The sequence below is a fragment of the Nerophis ophidion genome, linkage group LG10 (assembly GCF_033978795.1).
Source record: "Nerophis ophidion isolate RoL-2023_Sa linkage group LG10, RoL_Noph_v1.0, whole genome shotgun sequence".
NCBI lineage: Eukaryota > Metazoa > Chordata > Actinopteri > Syngnathiformes > Syngnathidae > Nerophis > Nerophis ophidion.
In genome coordinates this window covers 48,671,927-48,693,052 of record NC_084620.1, presented here as the reverse complement: position 1 = coordinate 48,693,052, position 21,126 = coordinate 48,671,927, and the positions used below count along the sequence as shown (strand labels likewise).

General features: G+C 39.0%; 1 protein-coding gene across 4 annotated transcripts in view; it reads right to left on the bottom strand.

The window, feature by feature from the left end:
* The window catches only part of nav3 (neuron navigator 3), a 524,985-nt gene extending 506,029 nt beyond the window's left edge, over positions 1–18,956 (bottom strand). For all 4 annotated transcript variants that reach the window (XM_061913994.1, XM_061913995.1, XM_061913996.1 and 1 more), the window contains exon 1: positions 18,537–18,956. In XM_061913994.1, the coding sequence (XP_061769978.1) occupies positions 18,537–18,794 (258 nt within the window). In that variant the 5' untranslated portion in view covers positions 18,795–18,956. The remainder of the gene's footprint in view (positions 1–18,536) is intronic.
* Positions 18,957–21,126: the final 2,170 nt, after the last annotated feature.

Here is a 21,126-nt window from a genome sequence, read left to right as displayed (position 1 = left end):
GGCTATTATTATTTGGGTAAGCACTCCATTTATGTCAAAATAGCTTGTCTTCAAATTCCATATTTATCACTTTCCCCTTACTCTCTCGAATTCCCTCTGCTTCCAGCTCACACCTTTCCTTCGCACTCGCTTCTAGAAGCAGTAGTTCATCCTCAGTATACTCAGCTTCAAAAAGATATGGTTGTAAATCCATATTGGTCCAAAAATAGTCATCTGTTACCAAGTATGCCATTTTTTTTGGAAGTAGGACCACACATGATGTATCATGATCAATATAAGGTGTGACTCACTCGATGGACAATTGTCTGTTTGGTCCAGCTGGCCGAGGACATTTTTACTGGTTTATGTGGGTCAGCACTCCATTTATGTGGAAATAACTTGGCTCCAAATTCCATATTTATAGCATGAAAGTCACTTTCATCCCCCTGTGTCAACTTCCGTCTGCTCCAAGGTCACACCTTTACTTCGCGCTCGCTTCTATAAGCATTAGTTCATCCTCAGTATATCCAGCTTCAAAAAGATGAGGTTGTAAATCCTTATTTGTCCAAAAATAGTTGTTTGTTACCAAGTATGCCATGATTAGAAAACACTCGCCTTTGTTTTTGGAAGTGGGAACTTGCATGACGTGCTGCGCGTGTCATGATCGATATAAAGTGTGACTCACTCCATGGACAGTTGTCTGTTCGGTCCAGATGGCCAAGGAGATTTTTCCTGGTTTATTTGGGTTAGCACTCCATTTATGTCAAAATAACTTGGCTCCAAATTCCATATTTACAGCATGAAAGTCACTTTCATCCCCTGTGTCAACGTCCGTCTGCTCCAAGGTCACACCTTTACTTCGCGCTCACTTCTACTTCATCCTCAGTATATTTAGCTTCAAAAAGATAAGGTTGTGAATCTTTATATGTCCAAAAATAGTCGTCTGTTAACAAGTATGCCATAATTACAAAACACTCGCCTTTGTTTTTGGAAGTAGGACCACGCACGATGTGCTGCGTGTATCATGATCAATATAAAGTGTGACTCACTCGATGGGCAATCATCTGTTTGGTCCAGCTGACCAGGGCCGATTTTTCAAGATTATTTGGGTAAGTGTTCCATTTATGTCGAAATAGCTTTGCTTCAAATTCCATAATTATAGCATGAAAGTCACTTTCATCCCCCTCTGTCGACTTCTGTCTGCTCCAAGGTCACACTCCTCCTTCGCACCTGCTTCTAGAAGCAGTAGTTCATCCTCAGTATATTCAGCTTCAGAAAGATAAGGTTATGAATCCTTATATGTCCAAAAGCAGTCACCTATTACCAGGTCTGCCATGATTAGAAAACACTCACATTTGTTTTTGGAAGTAGGGCCACGCATGACGTGCTGCGTGTATCATGAGCAATATAAAGTGTGACTCACTCCATGGACAGTTGTCTGTTTGGTCCAGCTGGCCAGGGACGATTTTTCCGGTTTATTTGGGTAAGCACTCTATTTATTTCCAAATAAGTTGTCTTAAAATTCCATATTCATCAAATTCCCATCACTCTCTTGACTTCCCTCTGCTCCCACCTCACACCCTTCCTTCTCTCATGCTTCTATAAGCAGTAGTTCATCGTCGGTATATTCAGCTTCAAAAAGATAAGGTTGTGAATCATTTTATGTCCAAAAATACTCGTCTGTTACCAAGTCTGCCATGATAACAAAACTCTGGCCTTTGTTTTCCGAAATAGGACCACACATGACGTGCTGCGTGTATCATGATCGATGGACAGTAGTCTGTTCGGTCCGGCTTGCCAAGACGTTTTTCCCGGTTTATTTGGGTAAGCACTCCATTTAGGTCAAAATAGCTTGCCTCCAAATTCCATATGTAAAGCATGCAAGTCACTTTCCCCTCACTCTCTCAACTTCCGTCTGCTCCAACATCTCACGGTTCCTTCGTGCTTGCTACTAGAAGCAGTAGTCAATCCTCATTATCCTCAGCTTCAAAATTATAAGGTTGTGTTCTCGTCTCTCATAATGTTTGTGAACGAGGGGCAAAATTCCCCCAAAAAGTGCAGTTCCCCTTTAAGGACAAATGAAATGTGCAGGTGAGTTGTGACGGCGCACACGATCAGCGGCGCTGACACTGACGCCGCGTTAAAGCAGAGTCAGACACGCTTTTCATTTCGGCTCGTCATCGCACGGCGCCGCAGGCTAAGACTAATTTGAACTGTCAGGGGAGAAAATGCGACAGGAGGAGCCCGCGTCGCCTCTTGTTCTCGTCTCCATCACACAAAGGCGCAGATCTGCGAGTCTCTGACAGGCAGAATCATACACGGATTCATTTGGCGGAGGTAAAATCCGGCCTTTGGTTTGCTAGAAGACTTGGTGAGCTCACCTTGTTGTTATTGATATGCTTTCATACAATATTTTCTCTACTTTGACGGTGTCACAGAGTACCAGTCTGGAGGAGGATGTCTGTGCGCTCAGCTAACGCGCCAAGTTAACTTTCAGTTTCGATCCCTGCCAACATCTATGGACAAAAGCACGAGGGGCGGGCGACTTACTTTGCAGAATTATTTGTTGAATTTCTACTCGCAAAAAACACAGGACAAAAAGAGAGCCTTTTTAACTGCATTGTAGACTTATAGATTCTACACCAATTTTTTAAATTTTTTAAAATTATTATTATTGTGTGAATGTCCAACATTCACACAATAAGATTCTACACCAAAAAAAACAATCTATATTATTATTATTAATGTGTGAATGCCCAACACATACAACATACGATTCTACACATAAAATAATCCATGTATTATTATTAAATTCATAGTAATAATACAAATAATAACAATTATTATTATTATAAGTATTATCATTGTGTGAATATCCAAAATTTACACAATAAGATTCTACACCAAAAATAATCTATGTAGTATTATTATTATTATTGTTGTGTGAATGTCCAGCATTCACACAATAATATTTTCCGCCAAAAAAATCTAATTATCATTATTATTATTAGTAGTAGTAGTATTGTGCAAATGTCCAACATTCACACAAAAATATTCTACAAAAAAACATGTATATTAATATTATTATTATTATTATTATTATTATTATTATTGTTATTATTATTATTGTGTGAATGCCCAACATTCACATAATTACATTCTACACCAAAATAATCTATTTATTCTTATAATATTAATAATCATTATTATCATTATCATCATTATCATTATCTTTATTAGTAGTATTGTGCAAATGTCCAACATTCATACAAAAATATTATACACCAAAAAACAAGTATATTATTATTATTATTATTATTATTATTATTAATAATATTATTGTGTGAATGTCCAACATTCACACAAAAATATTCTACACCTAAAAACATGTATATTATCATTATTATTATTATTATTATAATTATCATTATTATTATTATTATTATTATTATTATTGTGTGAATGTCCAACATTCACACAATAAGATTCTACACCAAAAATAATATTTTTATTGTTATAATAATAATAATCATTATTATTATTATTATTATCATTATTAGTAGTATTATTTACTTTTTACTTTTTTTAATTATTTTTTTTAAAAATTGATCTCAACTCTGTACACTGCTGCTGGAATTTTAATTTTCCTGAAGGAACTCTCCTGAAGGAATCAATAAAGTACTATCTATCTATCTATCTATCTATCTATCTATCTATCTATCTATCTATCTATCAATCTATCTATCTATCTATCTATCTATCTATCTATCTATCTATCTATCTATCTATCTATCTATCTATCTATCTATCTATCTATCTATCTATCTATCTAGTATTGTGCAAATGTCCAACATTCATACAAAAATATTCTACACCCAAAACATCCATATTATCATTATTGTGTGAATGTCAAAAATCATGTATTTATTATAATAATAATAAATATTATTATTATTATTATTATTATTGCGTGAATGTCCAACACTTACTCAATGAGATTCTACACCAAAAATCGTATATGTGTTATTACTGTTATTATTGTTGTGTGAATGTCCAGCATTCACACAATAAGATTCTACACCAAAATGTATCTTAATAATAATAATAATAATAATAGTAATAATATTGTGTGAATATCTGACATTTACACAATAAGATTTTACGCCAAAAATGATATATTATCATTATTATTATTATCAACATTATTTTTATTATTGTGTGAATGTCCAACATTCACATAATAAGATTCTACGCCAAATCATCAATTTATTATTATTATTATTATTATTGTTATTATTATTATTAATAATAATAATAATAATAATAGTTATTATTATTATTATTGTTGTGTGAATGTCCAACATTTACACATGTACGATTATACACTAAAAAATTATCCATGTTGTATTATTTTTATTATTATTATTATTATTATTATTATTATTATTATTATCATCATCATCATCATTGCTATTATTGTGTGAATGTTCAACATTTATATAAGATTCTACACCAAATATCTATTTATTATTACTATTAATATTTTTATTATTATTGTTATTATTATTATTATGTGAATGTCCAACATTTACACATTTACGATTATACACCAAAAAATCATCTATGATGTATTATTATATTATCATCATCATCATCATCATCATCATTGCTATTATTGTGTGAATGTCCAACATTTACACATAATATTTTACACCCCAAAATTATTGTATTCCGCTGCAAAATTTTTGCGCACCCCACAGCCGAGAACCGTTCAGTCTTTGCAAGCTGGGTAACATTTGCTGATGTCTGGAACAACATGGCGCACAAACTATCAGAAATGCAGCCAACATTACATACAGATAATGTGTCATGAGACATGCAAATAAAAAAATAAATACACAGAGGACATAAGTACAGGAAATTAAATGAGCTCAAGTATAGCTACAAACATAATGATGCAATATGTACATACAGCCGGCCTAAATAGCATGTTAGCATCGACTAGCTTGCAGCCATACACTGAACATCATCAAAGCTCACCTTTGTGCATTCACGCACAGCATAAAACATTTGGTGGACAAAATGAGACAAAGAAGGAGTGGCACAAAACTTTCTGTGGCAACGCCGTAGAAAGTTAAAAATGTAAACAAACTGTTGCCCCACGGTCAATGCAACTACGGTGAGTTCAAGGACCGGCGATATTAGTAGGACGAAACAGCGCTCAGTGAAGCATGTTTAATACAAACAGTGGGATTTATAACAATTCGGAAGGTTTGTTTCATGTTTGTCCTCCTACACCATGGGTGTCAAACTCTGGCCCGCGGGCAAAATTAAGATTAGAGCTGGCCCGCCGGTATTATTCAGCGGTGGTGCCTCTGTAACACCGCATTCATCGCTGATACTCGTACTTGCTAACCCTCACGATTTTCACGAAGTTTAGTGCCGCTCCCGAAAATGGTTAAACAGCTCGCTCCCAATCAAAAGGGACTGGGTTCAAATCCCAGTCAGATCAATCGGTAACTAGGAAAGCTTTTATATCATAGTTTACTGAGACAGGTTCTCAATTAAAAATTTCATTGGGGCCCGAAATTTTCCTTTAAGAGTACCAAGGATGGCTGAGGGGTCAAAACAGGTATCTCCCAATCAAAGAGGACTGGGTTTAAATCCTAGTCAGGTTGATCGGTAACTAGGAAAGATCCAGTGGGAGGAGTTAAAGTTCACATGGACAACAATATTAGGGGTGTGTCTTGAAGGCACTGCCTTTAGCGTCCTCTACAGCCTGCCGTCACGTCCGCTTTTCCGCCATACAAACAACGTGCCAGCACAGTCACATATTACATGCGGCTTTAACACACACAAGTGAATGCAAGGCATACTTGGTCAACAGCCATACAGGTCACACTGAGGGTGACCGTTACAAATATGCGCCAAACTGTGAACCCACACCAAACAAGAATGACAAACACATTTTGGGAGAACATCCGCACCGTAACAGAACATAAACACAACAGAACCCCTTGCAGCACTAACTCTTCCAGGACGCTACAATATACACCCCCGATACCACCAAACTCCGCCCCCTCCCCCATTTTTATTTACATTTTATTTGATATGCCATTGATATTTTTTAATTATTATTATTATAATTTGAAACTCTATTTCCCTTGTCACTATAAAGTTATATAAGCCTTGCTTCTTCAATATTCAATGCAAAACTTGTTTGGGTCACTATTAAAAGGTTCATTTGTTCAACCTTGGCCCGCAGCTTTGTTCAGTTTTAAATTTTGACCCACTCTGTGTTTGAGTTTGACACCCCTGTTCTACACGAACCATATTAAAACAAGAAATATCTTTTTTCCCCCCTCATCTTTTTACATTTTCATACATTTTTGAAAAAGCCCCGGGGCGCTGATCCCAGCCTTATGATAAAAAGGGTCTGGGTGGACTCCCCAGCACAACGCTGGCATTATTCCGCTTTGAATGTGTTGGAGACTGCAGTAAATCAGGCCCGTCTAGTCTAAAAAAAAAAAAAATAATAAAAAAAAATCCCCCTAAATTCCACGTTTTGCTGTCCGAACTGTGTACATGGCGATACAGGTCTGGCCGTGATATCAGCGCCAAATATGGATCTCACCTTGACAGCATAATTGCGGCCTTTTCCAACGATGTCAGACGAGCTAATAACACAACCTTATCTGTAAAGAGCACGGAATCCCAAACAAAGAGGAGATTCGGCAAGTATTTGAGTCATCGTGCAAACATCACGGCGGTTGTGTCGGACTTTTGTGTTCCAAGTGTGAGGGAACAATGGCACCTTTGTCTTTCCTCCAAAACTGGAATACCTTCTTCTCAGAGCCAGGGGATAAAGTTCCTCATACGAGACAATTAGGTGGACTAATTACCCCTCCGTGCCGCACACCCTTCCTCACCTATATAGACAGGTCGAGGCAGGCAAGAACTTTTTTCGGGGTTGTCTTTTTTTAAGCTTGTCCAAAACACTAATTGTAACTACAAACCCCGTTTCCATAGGAGTTGGGAAATTGTGTTAGATGTAAATATAAACAGAATACAATGATTTGCAAATAATTTTCAACCCATATTCAGTTGAATGCACTGCAAAGAAAATATATTTGACGTTCTAACTCATAAACTTCATTTTTTTTTTGCAAATAATAATTAACTTAGAATTTCACGGCTGCAACACGTGCCGAAGTAGTTGGGAAAGGGCATGTTCACCACTGTGTTACGTCACATTTTCTTTTAACAACACTCAATAAACGTTTGGGAACTGAGAAAACGAATTGTTGAAGCTTTGAAAGTGGAATTCTTTCCCATTCTTGTTTTATGTAGAGCTTCAGTCGTATTTTACGCCTCATAATGCGCCACACATTTTCGATGGGGGACAGGTCTGGTCCCACACTCTTTTATTGCGAAGCCACGCTGTTGTAACACGTGGCTTGGCATTGTTTTGCTGAAATAAGCAGGGGCGTCCATGATACCGTTGCTTGGATAACAACATATGTTGCTCCAAAACCTGTATGGACCTTTCATCATTAATGGGGCCTTCACAGATGTGTAAGTTACCCATGCCTTGGGCACTAATACACCCCCATACCATCACACATGCTGGCTTTTCAACTTTGCGCCTATATCAGTCCGGATGGTTATTTTCCTCTTTGTTCCGGAGGACACCACGTCCACAGTTTCCAAATATAATTTGAAATGTGGACTCGTCAGACCACAGAACACTTTTCCACTTTGCATCAGTCCATCGTAGATGAGCCAGCAAAGCCGGCGGCGTTCCTTGGTGTTGTTGATAAATAGGTTGTGCTTTGCATAGTAGAGTTTTAACTAGCACTTACAGATGTAGCGACCAACTGTAGTTACTGACAGTGGTTTTATGAAGTGTTCCTGAGCCCATGTGGTGATAACCTTTACACACTGATGTCTGTTTTTGATGCAGTACCGCCTGAGGGATCAACGGTCCGTAACATCATCGCTTACGTGCAGTGATTTCTCCAGATTCTTTGAACCTTTTGATGATTTTACGGACCGTAGATGGTAAAATCTCGAAATTCCTTGCAATAGCTCGTTGAGAAATGTTGTTCTAAAACTGTTCGACAATTTGCTTAAAAATTGGGGAACCTCACCCCATCCTTGTTTGTGAATTATTTAGCATTTCATGGAAGCTGCTTTTCCTAATAAGTGTTTGATGAGAATTTCTCAACTTTATCAGTATTTCTTGCCACCTTTGCCAACTTGTTTGTCACGTGTTGCTGCCATCAAATTCTAAAGCTAATGATTGTTTGCAAAAAAAAAATGTTTATCAGTTTGAACATCAAATATGTTGTCTTTGTAGCATATTCAACTGAATATGGGTTGAAAATGATCTGCAAATCATTGTATTCCGTTTGTATTTACATCTTATACAATTTCCCAACTCATATGGAAACGGGGTTGCTGTTGAACGGTTTGAATCGTTTGAAAAATGTGGGAATTGTGCAACTTGGGAAAAAATATCCCATTCATTTAAATGGGAACTTCCTGGAAATTTGGGAAAGCGGGATTTAAAAAAAATTTAATAAGAGTAGGAACAGGCTGAATATTTTGGAGTTGGAACGGTTTGAATCGGATGAAAAATCTGGGAATTGTGGAACTTTAAAAAAAAAAAAAGCATTCATTTCAATGGGAACTTTCTGGAAATTTTGGAATTTTGGGAAAAGCGGGATTTTTTGGGGAAATTTTGAATGATATGAATTGGTTGGTTATGGAATTTTTTTTCATCGGTCAAGAAATGTTGAAAAGTAACAGGTTTTTAATTAAAAAATTGCATTATGGAATTTCAGGAATTTCAGGAAAAAACTGGAATTTTTGTCGGTCCTGAACAGCTTGTTTTTTTGTCCAGACCAAGAAAAATATTTTTAAAGTGGAGTGGTTGAAATGGGATGAAAAATAAAAGGAATAGTAAAAAAAAAAAAAAAGGGTGGGAAGTAGGGTTAAAAAAACAACAACAAAAAACAGGAATTTCTGGAAATTAGTTGAATGTTGAACAATGATAGTTTGAATGTGTTGAAGGTGGAATTGTTTGAATAGGTTGAAAAATGTGGGAATTGTGCAACTTGGAGAAAAAAATGTCCCATTCATTTCAATGGGAACTTCCTGGAAAAAGGGGGATTTAAAAAAAAATATATATTAAAAACAAGAATGTCTTGAATGATCTACATTGGTTGGTGTTGGAATTGTTTAAGTCGGTCAAGAAATGTTGAGGTAGTAGTTTTTTTATTGAGAAATTGTACAATTGACTTCCAAGAATTTCGGAAAACCGGGAATTTTTGTAGGTCTTAAACTAGTTTTATTGTCCAGACTAAGAAAAATCTTTTGACGGTGGAATGGTTGAAATGGGATGAAAAAAGTAAAATGAGTAGTCTGTCAGAGTTAGTTGTAGACGAACCCCAAGATGCAGAGAAGGAGGGAGGCATTTTTCAGAAAAACATGATTTAATTTAAGACAGTAAGACAAAAACAAATAAAGGGTAAAAGCGAAAAGCGCGCACGTGGGTGGATAACAAACAAAAAGAGCTAGCATGGGAACCAGAAAATAAACGGAGCTTAGCATTGAAGCTACTAAAAACAAAAAGGCCTAGCATGAAAGCTAGCAGGTTTCAAGCAGGAAACAGAAGGCGTACATGAAATATGAAAACCAATTTGGAAGCAGGGAACAAAAGGTAGTAAGCTAAAAACAGCAATGTAATAAAGCTTACCGCAACAACAACATGACAATAATCCAGCAACTGACTGGAGGACAAAAACAGGCTCAAATAAAATCAGGCTGATTGACACCAGGTGTGACCAGATGCCAATCAGCCGCAGATGAGGGAAAACAGCGCACAGAAGGAAAAAAAACAGGAAACAGACAAAATAAGAGCGCTGACAGAAACTAAAAACAGGAAATACTAAACACACAGAGGAACAACTAAAACACAAACAAACTGTCAGTGGAAAACCTGACATAGTCAAAGGAAAAAGGTTGGAAATAGGGTAAAAAAAACCAAAACAGGAATTCCTGGAAATTTGTTGAATGTTGAAAAATGATAGTTCGAATGTTTCGTATGAGTTGAATGTGTTGAAGGTGGAATTCTTTGAATAGGTTGAAAAATGTGGGAATCGTGCAACTTGGAAAAAAAATGAACTTCCTGGAAATTTGGGAATTTTGGGAAAAGTGGGATTTAAAAAAGAAAATTATTAGGATACTGAGTGAGCTGAATTGGTTGGTGTTGGAATTGTTTAAACCGGTCAAGAAATGATGATGAGGTAAAAGTTTTTTAATTGAAAAATGGTATTAAGGAATTTTGGGAAAAAATGGGAATTTTTCAAGTTCTTAAAGCAACTTGGATTTTATTTTTCCTGACTAAGAGGAATGTTTTGACAGTGGGTTGAAATGGGTTGAAAAATGTGACAGTAATTCCAAAAAAGGTTGGAAATAAGGTTAAAAAAACAGGGAATTCCTAGAAATTTGTTGAATGTGGAAAAATTCCAGGATGAGTTGAATGTGTTGAAGGTGGAATCGTTTGAATCGGTTGAAAAATGTGGGAATTGTGGAACTTTAAAACATTAATTTTAAAACTGAAGGGAATTCATGGAAATCCGGGAATTTTTTTCTAAATTGTTGAAAAAGCGCACACAATTTTGAACAGGCTGAACATTTTTGAGTTGGAACGGTTTGAATTGAACAATCTGGGAATTGTGGAAATTAAAAAAAAATGTCGCATTCATTTCAATGGGAACTTCATGGGAATGTAGGCATTTGGGGAAAAGGAACAAGCGGTAGAAAATGGATGGGTGGATGGGAAAAGCGGGATTTTTTGGGAAAATAATTAAGAGCCTGAATGAGCTGAATTGTTTGGTGTTGGAAATGTTTAAATCGGTCAAGAAATGTTGATCAAAGTAACAGTTTTTTAATCGAAAAATGATAGTAATGAATTTTGGGAAAATTTGGAATTTTTCAAGTTCTGAAACCAACTTAGATTTTTTTTTTTCTTGACTAAGAGGAATGTTTTGATAGTGGATTGAAATGGGTTGAAACATGTGACAGGAATTCCAAAAAAGGTTGGAAATAAGGTAAAACAAAACAAAAACTGGAATTCCTGGAAATTTGTTAAACGTGGAAAAATGGTTGTTTGAATGTGGGAATTGCAGAAGTTTAAAACATGGATACATTTTTTAATACTTTAGAATGTGAATTCTTGGAAATCCGGGAATTTTTTTCTAAACGGTTGAAAAACCGCACAGAATTTTGAACAGGCTGAATATTTTGGAGTTGGAACGGTTTGAATTGGACAATCTGGGAATTGTGGAAATTTTAAAAAATGTCAATGGGAACTTCATGGGAATGTAGGGATTTGGGGAAAAGGGACAAGCGGTAGAAAATGAATGGATGGATGCGAAAAGCGGGATTTTTTGGGGAAAATGATTAAGAGTCTGAATGAGCTGAATTGGTTGGTGTTGGAAATGTTTAAATTAGTCAAGAAATGTTGATCAAAGTAAGAGTTTTTCAATCGAAAAATGATGTTAAGGAATTTTGGGAAAATCGGGAATTTTTCAAGTTCTTAAACCAACTAGGATTTTCTTTTCCTGACTAAGAGGAATGTTTTGACAGTAGATTGAAATGGGTTGAAAAATGTGACAGGAATTCCAAAAAAGGTTAAAAAAAAAACAGGAATTCCTGGAAATTTTTGGATGTGGGAATTGCGGAAGTTTAAAACATGGATAATTTTTTAATACTTAAGGCTGTGAATTCTTGGAAATCCAGGATTTTTTTTTCTAAACGGTTGAAAAACCGCACACAATTTTGAACAGGCTGAACATTTTGGAGTTGGAACGGATTGAATCGGACAAACAATCCGGGAAATGTGGAACTTTTTTTAAAATGTTGCATTCATTGCAATGGGATCTTCATGGAAATTTTGGAAAATGTATTGTTTGACTCATCAGCCAGAGTCGTGCATTCCGTACTCCTTTTCTATATTCGTTTTTAATTTCGGGTCAATGTGGTGACGGAGGACCATTAAAGAACACCAACACAGTATCAGTGCTGTGTCGGTACAGCTGGTGAGTGTGCCACACGCTCACTATCATACAAAACAACCACTGTAACTTCAGGATGCTTCACCACACTTTTAGTGGACCGACAATCACACCTGCGTATTATTTGAGTAAAATTGGCAGTAGAACATGGAAAAAAGGAAACAAAAGTCGGGTTACAGACAGTTAATAAAAAAATAAAAAATAAAAAAAAACCTCCTGTCAGCCCTGCAGGCTCAGACCGGGTCACGGACACGCGGCGAGGATTTAAAGCGAGCCGAAGACCCGCTGACCCGCGCTTTGATGTCCCCGACCCACGTTTCCCTTCCCGGTCTGGAAGACGCTCTGGCAGCTCTGCTCAGTAACCGGACGTCTTAGAAGTCAGGGAGAGGGCAGCGCTCTGACACTTGCTTGGCGGGGGATTTTGAAAATGACCCCGCCTCCTCTGCCGGGCGCCTGAGAGAGGAAGGCCAGGAGCTTTGCGGCGGGAAAAGACTTGGCAAACATCTCCAAGAAGTCGGTAAATAAAAAGAGAACGCAATGATTTGCAAATCCTTTTCGACTTATATTCAATCGAATAGACTGCAAAGACACAATATTTAACGTTCTAACTATTTTTTGCAAATAATTATTAATAAGAATTTAATGGCAGCAACACATTTGCAAAAAAGTGGTCACTGGGGCGTTTTTACCACTGTGTTACATGGCCTTTCCTTTTAACAACACTCAGTAAACTGATATTGTGGTATTTTAGGCTTCAAAATGTGCCACACATTTACAATGGGAGACAGGTCTGGACTACAGGCAGGCCAGTCTAGTACCGGCACTCTTTTACTATACTCGGGGCGGTATAGCTCGGTTGGTAGAGCGGCCGTGCCAGCAACTTGAGGGTTGCAGGTTCGATCCCCGCTTAGTGCCACCCACACTGGTTTAAATGTAACTTAGATATTGTGTTTCACTATGTAAAGCGCTTTGAGTCACTAGAGAAAAAGCGCTATATAAATATCATTCACATTCACACTATGGAAGCCACACTGTTGTAGGTTTTTTTGTTGCGCCCTAAGAAATGTTAATACTGTCAGTATTGTACTTGTAACGCAGCAGCTGTTTGATTGCATCAAGAGGTGTCGAAATTGCCAGGTAAAATGCTAATCAGTAGCATGTCAATGGCAAATACACTGTGTATTAGCATCAAGCTAATTCAATGAGATGCAAAAATGTTGTCACAGGGGCATTTTTACCACTGTGTTACATGGCCTTTCCTTTTAACAACACTCAGTAAACTGACATTATGGTATTTTAGGCTTCATAATGCGCAACACATTTACAATGGGAAACAGGTGTGGAGTACAGGCAGGCCAGTCTAGTACCCACCTTGTTGTAGGTTTTTTGTTGCGCCCTAAGAAATGTTAATACTCTAAGTATTGTACTTGTTACGCAGCAGCTGTTTGATTGCATCAGGAGGTTTCGAAATCGCCAGGCAAAATCCATCCATCCATCCATCCATCCATTTTCTACCGCTTATTCCCTTTCGGGGTCGCGGGGGGTGCTGGCGCCTATCTCAGCTACAATCGGGCGGAAGGCGGGGTACACCCTGGACAAGTCGCCACCTCATCGCAGGGCCAACACAGATAGACAGACAAAATCGCTAATGCTAATCAGTAGCATGTCAATAGCAAATCCAGTGTGTATTAGCATCAAGCTAATTCAATGAGATGCAAAAATGTTGTCACAGGGGCATTTTTACCACTCTGTTACATGGCCTTTCCTTTTAACAACACTCAGTAAACTGACATTATGGTATTTTAGGCTTCATAATGCGCAACACATTTACAATGGGAAACAGGTGTGGACTACAGGCAGGCCAGTCTAGTACCGGCACTCTTTTACTATGAAATCCACGCTGTTGTAGGTTTTTTGTTGCGCCCTAAGAAATGTTAATACTGTCAGTATTGTACTTGTAACACAGCAGCTGTTTGATTGCATCAGGAGGTGTCAAAATCGCTATGTAAAATTGTTAATGCTAATCAGTAGCATGTCAATGGCAAATCCAGTGTGTATTAGCATCAAGCTATTTTAATGAGATGCAAAAATGTTGTCACATGGGCATTTTTACCACTGTGTTACATGGCCTTTCCTTTTAACAACACTCAGTAAATTGATATTGTGGTATTTTAGGCTTCAAAGTGCACCACACATTTACAATGGGAGACAGGTCTGGACTACAGGCAGGCCAGTTTAGTACCGGCAATGTCACAGCAAATTTCTTCCCCCCCTGAAGACATTTGGCGTGACAGCCCCTTTAATGCCTGAAGGACCCCAATGAGGGCGTGATAATACCAAGTTATATGACTCTTAAGTGTTACGGATGCAAAAATAGCTTGAAGGTTAGCATGCTGGCATGCTAATATTTTTTCCTTACCGTTATTTTTCACCAATGACAACCAGCCAATTACAATGCTTTTAAAACAGGCAGCTGTGTGGGCTGCTTTAAGCAAGTTATGTGACTCTTTAGGGTTACAGCTGCAAAATTAGCGAAGCAAAAATAGCTTGAAAGGTTAGCATGCTGGAATGCTAATATTTTTTCCTTACAGTTATTTTTCACCAATGACAATCAGCCAATTACAATGCTTTTAAAACAGGCAGCTGTGTGGGCTGCTTTAAGGTCCTTCCACCCTCGTTGGGGTCCTTCAGGCATGTCTTCCGGGGGGAGGTTTTTTGTTGGGGGGAAGAAATTTGGCGTGACAGCACTCTTTTACCATGAAGCCACACTGTTGTAGGTTTTGTGTTGCGCCCTAAGAAATGTTAATACTGTAAGTATTGTACTTGTTACGCAGCAGCTGTTTGATGGCATGAAGAGGTGTCGAAATCGCCAGGTAAAATCGCTAATGCTAATCAGTAGCATGTCAATAGCAAATCTAGTATGTATTAGCATCAAGCTAATTCAATGAGATGCAAAAATGTTGTCACAGAGGCATTTTTACCACTGTTACATGGCCTTTCCTTTTAACAACACTCAGTAAATGTTTGGGAACTGAGGAGACACACACAATTCTTTCCCATTTTTGCTTTATGTACAGCTTAAGTTTGTCAACAGTCTCTGTTGTGGTATTTTCGGCTTCATAATGCACCACACATTTTCAATGGGAGGCAGGTCTGGACTACAGACAGGCCAGTCTAGTACCTGCACTCTTTTACTACGAAGGTGGTTTGGCATTGTTTTGCTGATATAGGCAGGGGCGTCCGTGATAACGTTGCTTGGATGGCAACATATGTTACTCCAAAACCTGTATGTACCTTTCAGCATTAATGGTGCCTTCACAGATGTGTAAGTTACCCATGCCTTCGGCACTAATACACCTCCATACCATCACACATGCTGGCTTTTACACTTGTCCTCTTTGGCCCAGAGGACACATCCACAGAACACTTTTCCATTTTTGCATCAGTCCATCTTAAATGAGCTCGGGCTGCGTTTCTGGGTGTTGTTGATAAATGGCTTAGGCTTTGCATAGTAGAGTTTTAACTTGCACTTACAGATGTAGTGACCAACTGTAGTTACTGACAGTGGTTTTCTGAAGTGTTCCCGAGCCCATGTGGTGATATCCTTTACACACTGACGTCGCTTTTTGATGCAGTACCGCCCGAGGGATCCAAGGTCCGTAATATCATGGCTTACGTGCAGTGATTTCTTCAGATTCTCTGAACCTTTTGGGGATATAACGGAGCGTAGATGGTGAAATCCCTAAATTCCTTGCAATAGCTCGTTGAGAAATGTTGTTCCAAAACAATTTACTCAGGCATCTGTTGTGGTGACCCTCGCCATGTCCCTGTTTGTGAATGACTGAGCATGTCACGGAAGCTGCTTTTATACTCAATCATGGCACTCACCTGTTCCCCAATTAGCCTGTTCACCTGTGGGATGTTCCAAATAAGTGTTTGAAGAGCATTCCTCACCTTTCTCAGTCTTTTTTGCCACTTGTGCCAGCTTTTTTTGAAACACGTTGCAGGCATCAAATTCCAAACGAGCGAATATTTGTAAAACATAACAGCGTTTCTCAGTTCGAACGTTAAATAGCTTGTCTTGGCAGTCTATTCAATTGAATATAAGTTGAAAAGGATTTGCAAATCATTGTATTCTCTTTTTATTTACCATTTACACAATGTGACAACTTCACTGCTTTTGGGTTTTGTATACTTAATATAACTGGATGTTAAGAGTATGTAAAAGGTTGTTTACTTCTGTGACAACCTTCTTAAAATGTGTTGTTTTTTTATCCATCATGCATTGCGTTGGATTTAAATGGGGGTCGTTTTGAATGATGTGTGGTGCTTAGACATTTTTTATATAACATTCACAAAGTTCAGTGAAGGGGTTGTGTTTGGTGCGACGGTGTGTGTCGACTTTTTGCGTCGGTTTATTCGCACCATGACCAGGGGAGGTTGTTTGCATTGGGTTCTGTATAGAGACTTGTGGTGTGACTTTAAAACTGGTGTAATGTGCGACATTACTTGTTTGCTTCACCACACAAAAAAAGCTCACTTTCTTGGAACTGACTAAAGATTTTGACTGAGTAAATCACATGTAGAATGTATTTTTTTTACCCATCATGCATTGCATGGGACTTAAATAGGGAGAATATTGAATTATGTGTGGTGCTTAGACATTTTTTTTAATATAACATCCAAAAGGTTTAGTGAGCAGGTTGTGTTTTTGTGCGACGATGTGTGTGTCGACTTTTTGCGTCAGTTTATTCGCAGCATGACCAGGGAAGGTTGTTCGGATTGGGTCACGAATACAGCGCAATTCATGAGTCGCTCTTGATGTGCAACCTTAAAACTGGTGTAATGTGCGCCATCACACATTAGTTTTTTGCTTCACCACACAAAAATCTCACTTCCTCGGAATCGACTAAAGATCTTGACTGAATACATCATATGTAAAATGTTTAGTTTTTTTTACCCATCATGCATTGCATGGGATTTATATGGGGGTCACTTTGAATTATGTGTGGTACTTGGACATTTTTTCAAAGTACAGTGAGGAGCTTGTGTTTTGTGCGACCATGTGTGTCGAATTTTTGCGTCAGTTTATTCGCACAATGACCAGGGAAGGTTGTTTGGATTGGGTCGTGAATACAAAGCAATTCAAGGCCGATATCCTGAGTCGCTCTTGATGTGCGACTTTAAAACTGGTGTAATGTGCGCCAACAGACATTAGTCGTTTACTTTACAACACAAAAATCTCACTTCCTCGGAACCGACTAAAGATCTTGACTGAATACATCACATGTAAAATGTGTTTTTTTAATACCCATCATGCATTGCATTGGATTTATATGGGGGTCACTTTGAATTATGTGTGGTACTTGGACATTTTTTCAAAGTTCAGTGAGGAGGTTGTGTTTTGTGCGATCATGTGTGTCGACTTTTTGCGTCGGTTTATTCGCACCATTACCAGGGAAGGTTGTTCGGATTGGGTCGTGTATACAGAGCAACTCATGGCCGATATCCTGAGTCGCTCTTGATGTGCGACTTTAAAACTGGTGTAATGTGCGCCATCAGACATTAGTCGTTTACTTTACAACACAAAAATCTCACTTCCTCGGAACTGACCAAAGATCTTGACTGAATACTTCATATGTAAATTGTGTTTTTTTAAAAACCCATCATGCATTGCATGGGATTTATATGGGGGTCATTTTGAATTATGTGTGGTACTTGGACATTTTTTCAAAGTTCAGTGAGAAGGTTGTGTTTTGTGCGACCATGTGTGTCGACTTTTTGCGTCGGTTTATTCGCACCATGACCAGGGAAGGTTGTTCGGATTGGGCCGTGAAAACAGAGCAATTCACTCTTGATGTGCAACCTTAAAACTGGTGTATTGTGCGCCATCACACATTAGTTTTTTGCTTCACCACACAAAAATCTCACTTCCTCGGAACCGACTCAGGATCTTAACTGAATACATCACATGTTACATGTGTTTTTTTTTGTTACCCATCGTGCATTGCATGGGATTTATATGGGGGTCATTTTGAATTATGTGTGGTACTTGGACATTTTTTTAACATCCACAAAGTCCAGTGAGGAGGTTGTGTTTTGTGCGACCATGTGTGTCGACTTTTTGCGTCGTTTTTTTTGCACCATGACCAGGGAAGGTTGTTCGGATTGGGTCGTGTATACAGACTTGATGTGCGACTTTAAAACTGGTGTAACGTGCGCCATTAGACATTTGAAATCAGGTTGCAGGCGCTTTCCTAAGTGAGCACGCCGCACTAGACTCCTACTTTGGACACCCTTGCCTTAGTTGTTTGCTTCACCACACAAAAGGCTCACTTCCTTGGAACCGACCCAAGATCCTGACTGAATAGGTCACCAATTTCTGATAGGCCACCAGGATGAGCTCATCCATTACTCGCAGTGGCAAACACCTGCTCTACCAAGCACGGGAACCGGGACAGCCACACCACATACCTTGCAGATCCGGCTCTCCTCGCTCTCGGCCCTGGACTTCCCTTCAGGCGTCCTCGCCGGCTGGCACTGGGACTTGACCGACAGCTGGCAGTGGACCATGGGGGCACCCTCACCCGCCTTGAGCTCCTGCTGCCGGGCCATGAAGCCCTGGGAGGCGGGGCTCACCCGCGGGCTGCCGGGGAAGGGCAGGGCGGTGTGCACCGGCTTCACCGCGGAGGACGGTTGCCTGAGTTTGGAGGCGACGCCGACCACCGGCATGGTACGGTCCCAAATGACTAGGCAGGAGGTCAGTGGCGGGGAAAAGGACTGACCCGCTTGAGGAATAAAAAAAGTGAAAGAGCAGCTGCCTCTCAAAGCGAGAGGAGAAGGAGCGCGCTCATTCTGTTGCCGTCAGACTGCAGGACAGCCAGAAAGTGAGAAGGCGAGTCCGTCCTCCCGATCCCTACCTCCTCCTCCTCCTCCTCCCACAAGCCACACCACTCCCTCCCCTTCGCTCCCTTTCCGCTCGCTCACTCTCGCTGTCAGCCGCACAGTCGGCCTCAGCACTTCAAGGCGACACTGACTCCTCCAGCGGGCAGAAACCTTGCCTAAGGAGACCACGCGGAGCTGGTTGGTAAAAAAACTGCTTTTCTTACTGTCACTCACACACAGGCGTTCTGTGATATAATCTAAATGTTTTTCCCCCCTAAGATACAAAATAAGGGCTTGTTTTATAACTGAAGTCAAATGACTAATGCATGCAAACCAACTGGTTGGCGGAAAAACTGCTTTTCTCAAAAGAGAGCTTGTCTTCCTGTCACTCACACACACACCAGCATTCTGTGATTTAATCTATATTTTATTCCTTAAGATGAAAAGAGAGGACTTGTTTTATAACCGAGGTCAAACAATTAATGCATGCAAAAAAACTGGTTGGTAAAAAAAAACCTGCTTCTTCCAAAAGACAGCCTTTCTTCCCGTCTCGCACACACACACACACACACACACACACACACACACACACACACACACACACACACACACACACACACACACACAAGCGATATGTAATATAATCTAATTTTTTTCCCTTAAAATACAAAAATAGGGCTTGTTTTATAACCGAGGTCAAATGATCAATGCATGAAAACCAACTAGTTGGCGAAAAAAACGCTTTTCCCGATAGAGAGCTTTTCTTTCTGTCACTCACACACGCACCAGCGACCTGTAATATAATCAAATTTGTTTTCCCCTAAAATTGAAAAATAGGGCTTGTTGTACAATCGAGATCAAACAATTAATGCATGTAAACCAACTGGTTGGGGAAAAACACCTTCTCCTAAAACAAAGCTTTTCTTCCTGTCACTCACACACACACACCACCGATCTGTAATATAATCTAATCCCCCCCCCAAATACAAAAACAGGGCTTGTTTTATAATTGAGGTAAAGCGATTAATACATAAGAAAATTTAGTTTTTCCCAAAACACAGCATTTCTTCCTGTCACTCACACAAATTTTTTCACCTAAGATAAAAAAAGAGGACTTGTATAATCGAGATCAAACGATTAATGCGTGTAAACAAACTGCTTGGTTAAGAAAAACAGCTTCTCCCAAAACAGAGCTTTTCTTCCACACGCACACACACACACACACACACACACACAAAAACACACACACACACACACACACACACACACGCACACACACACGCACAACCATAAACACACACACACCAGCGGTCTGTAATATAATGTATGTTTTCCCTAATTTACAAAAATAGGGCTTGTTTTATAATCGAGGTCAAACGATTAATGCATGCAAACCAAGTGGTTGGCGAAAAAACAGCTTTTCTCAAAAGCGAGCTTTTCTTCCTGTCACTCCCGCACACGACGGCGTTCTGTGATATAATGTAATTTCCCCCCTCCCTAAGATAAAAGATAGGGCTTGTTTTATGACCGAGGTCGAGCGGTTAATGCGTACAAACCAACTGGTTGGCGAATAAAAACAGGTTTTCTCACAATAGAGCTTTTCTTCCTGTCACTCACACTAACTATTTGTAATACCACAATTTTTCCCAAAAAACAAACAAAAAAGTACTTGTTTTATAGTCGAGATCAAGCGATTAATACATGAAAACCAACTATTTGGTGAAAAAACAGCTTTTCTTCCTGTCACTCACACCAGCTATCTGTAATATCACAAATTTTCCTTAAACAGAACAAAAAAGTACTTGTTTTATAGTTGAGATCAAGCGATTAATGCATGCAAACCAACTGGTTGGCGAAAAAAAAACAGCTTTCTTAAAAGAGAGCTTTTCTTCCTGTCACTCACACACACAACGGCGTTCTGTGATATAATGTAATTTCCCCCCCTAAGATAAAAAGATAGGGCTTGTTTTATGACCGAGGTCGAGGGGTTAATGTGTGCAAACCAACTGGTTGGCGAATAAAAACAGGTTTTCTCACAATAGAGCTTTTCTTCCTGTCACTCACACCAGCTATCTGTAATATCAAACATTTTCCCGAAAACAGAAAAAAAGTACTTGTTTTAAGGTCGAGATCAAGCGATAAATGCATGCAAACCAACTGGTTGGCGGAAAAAAACAGC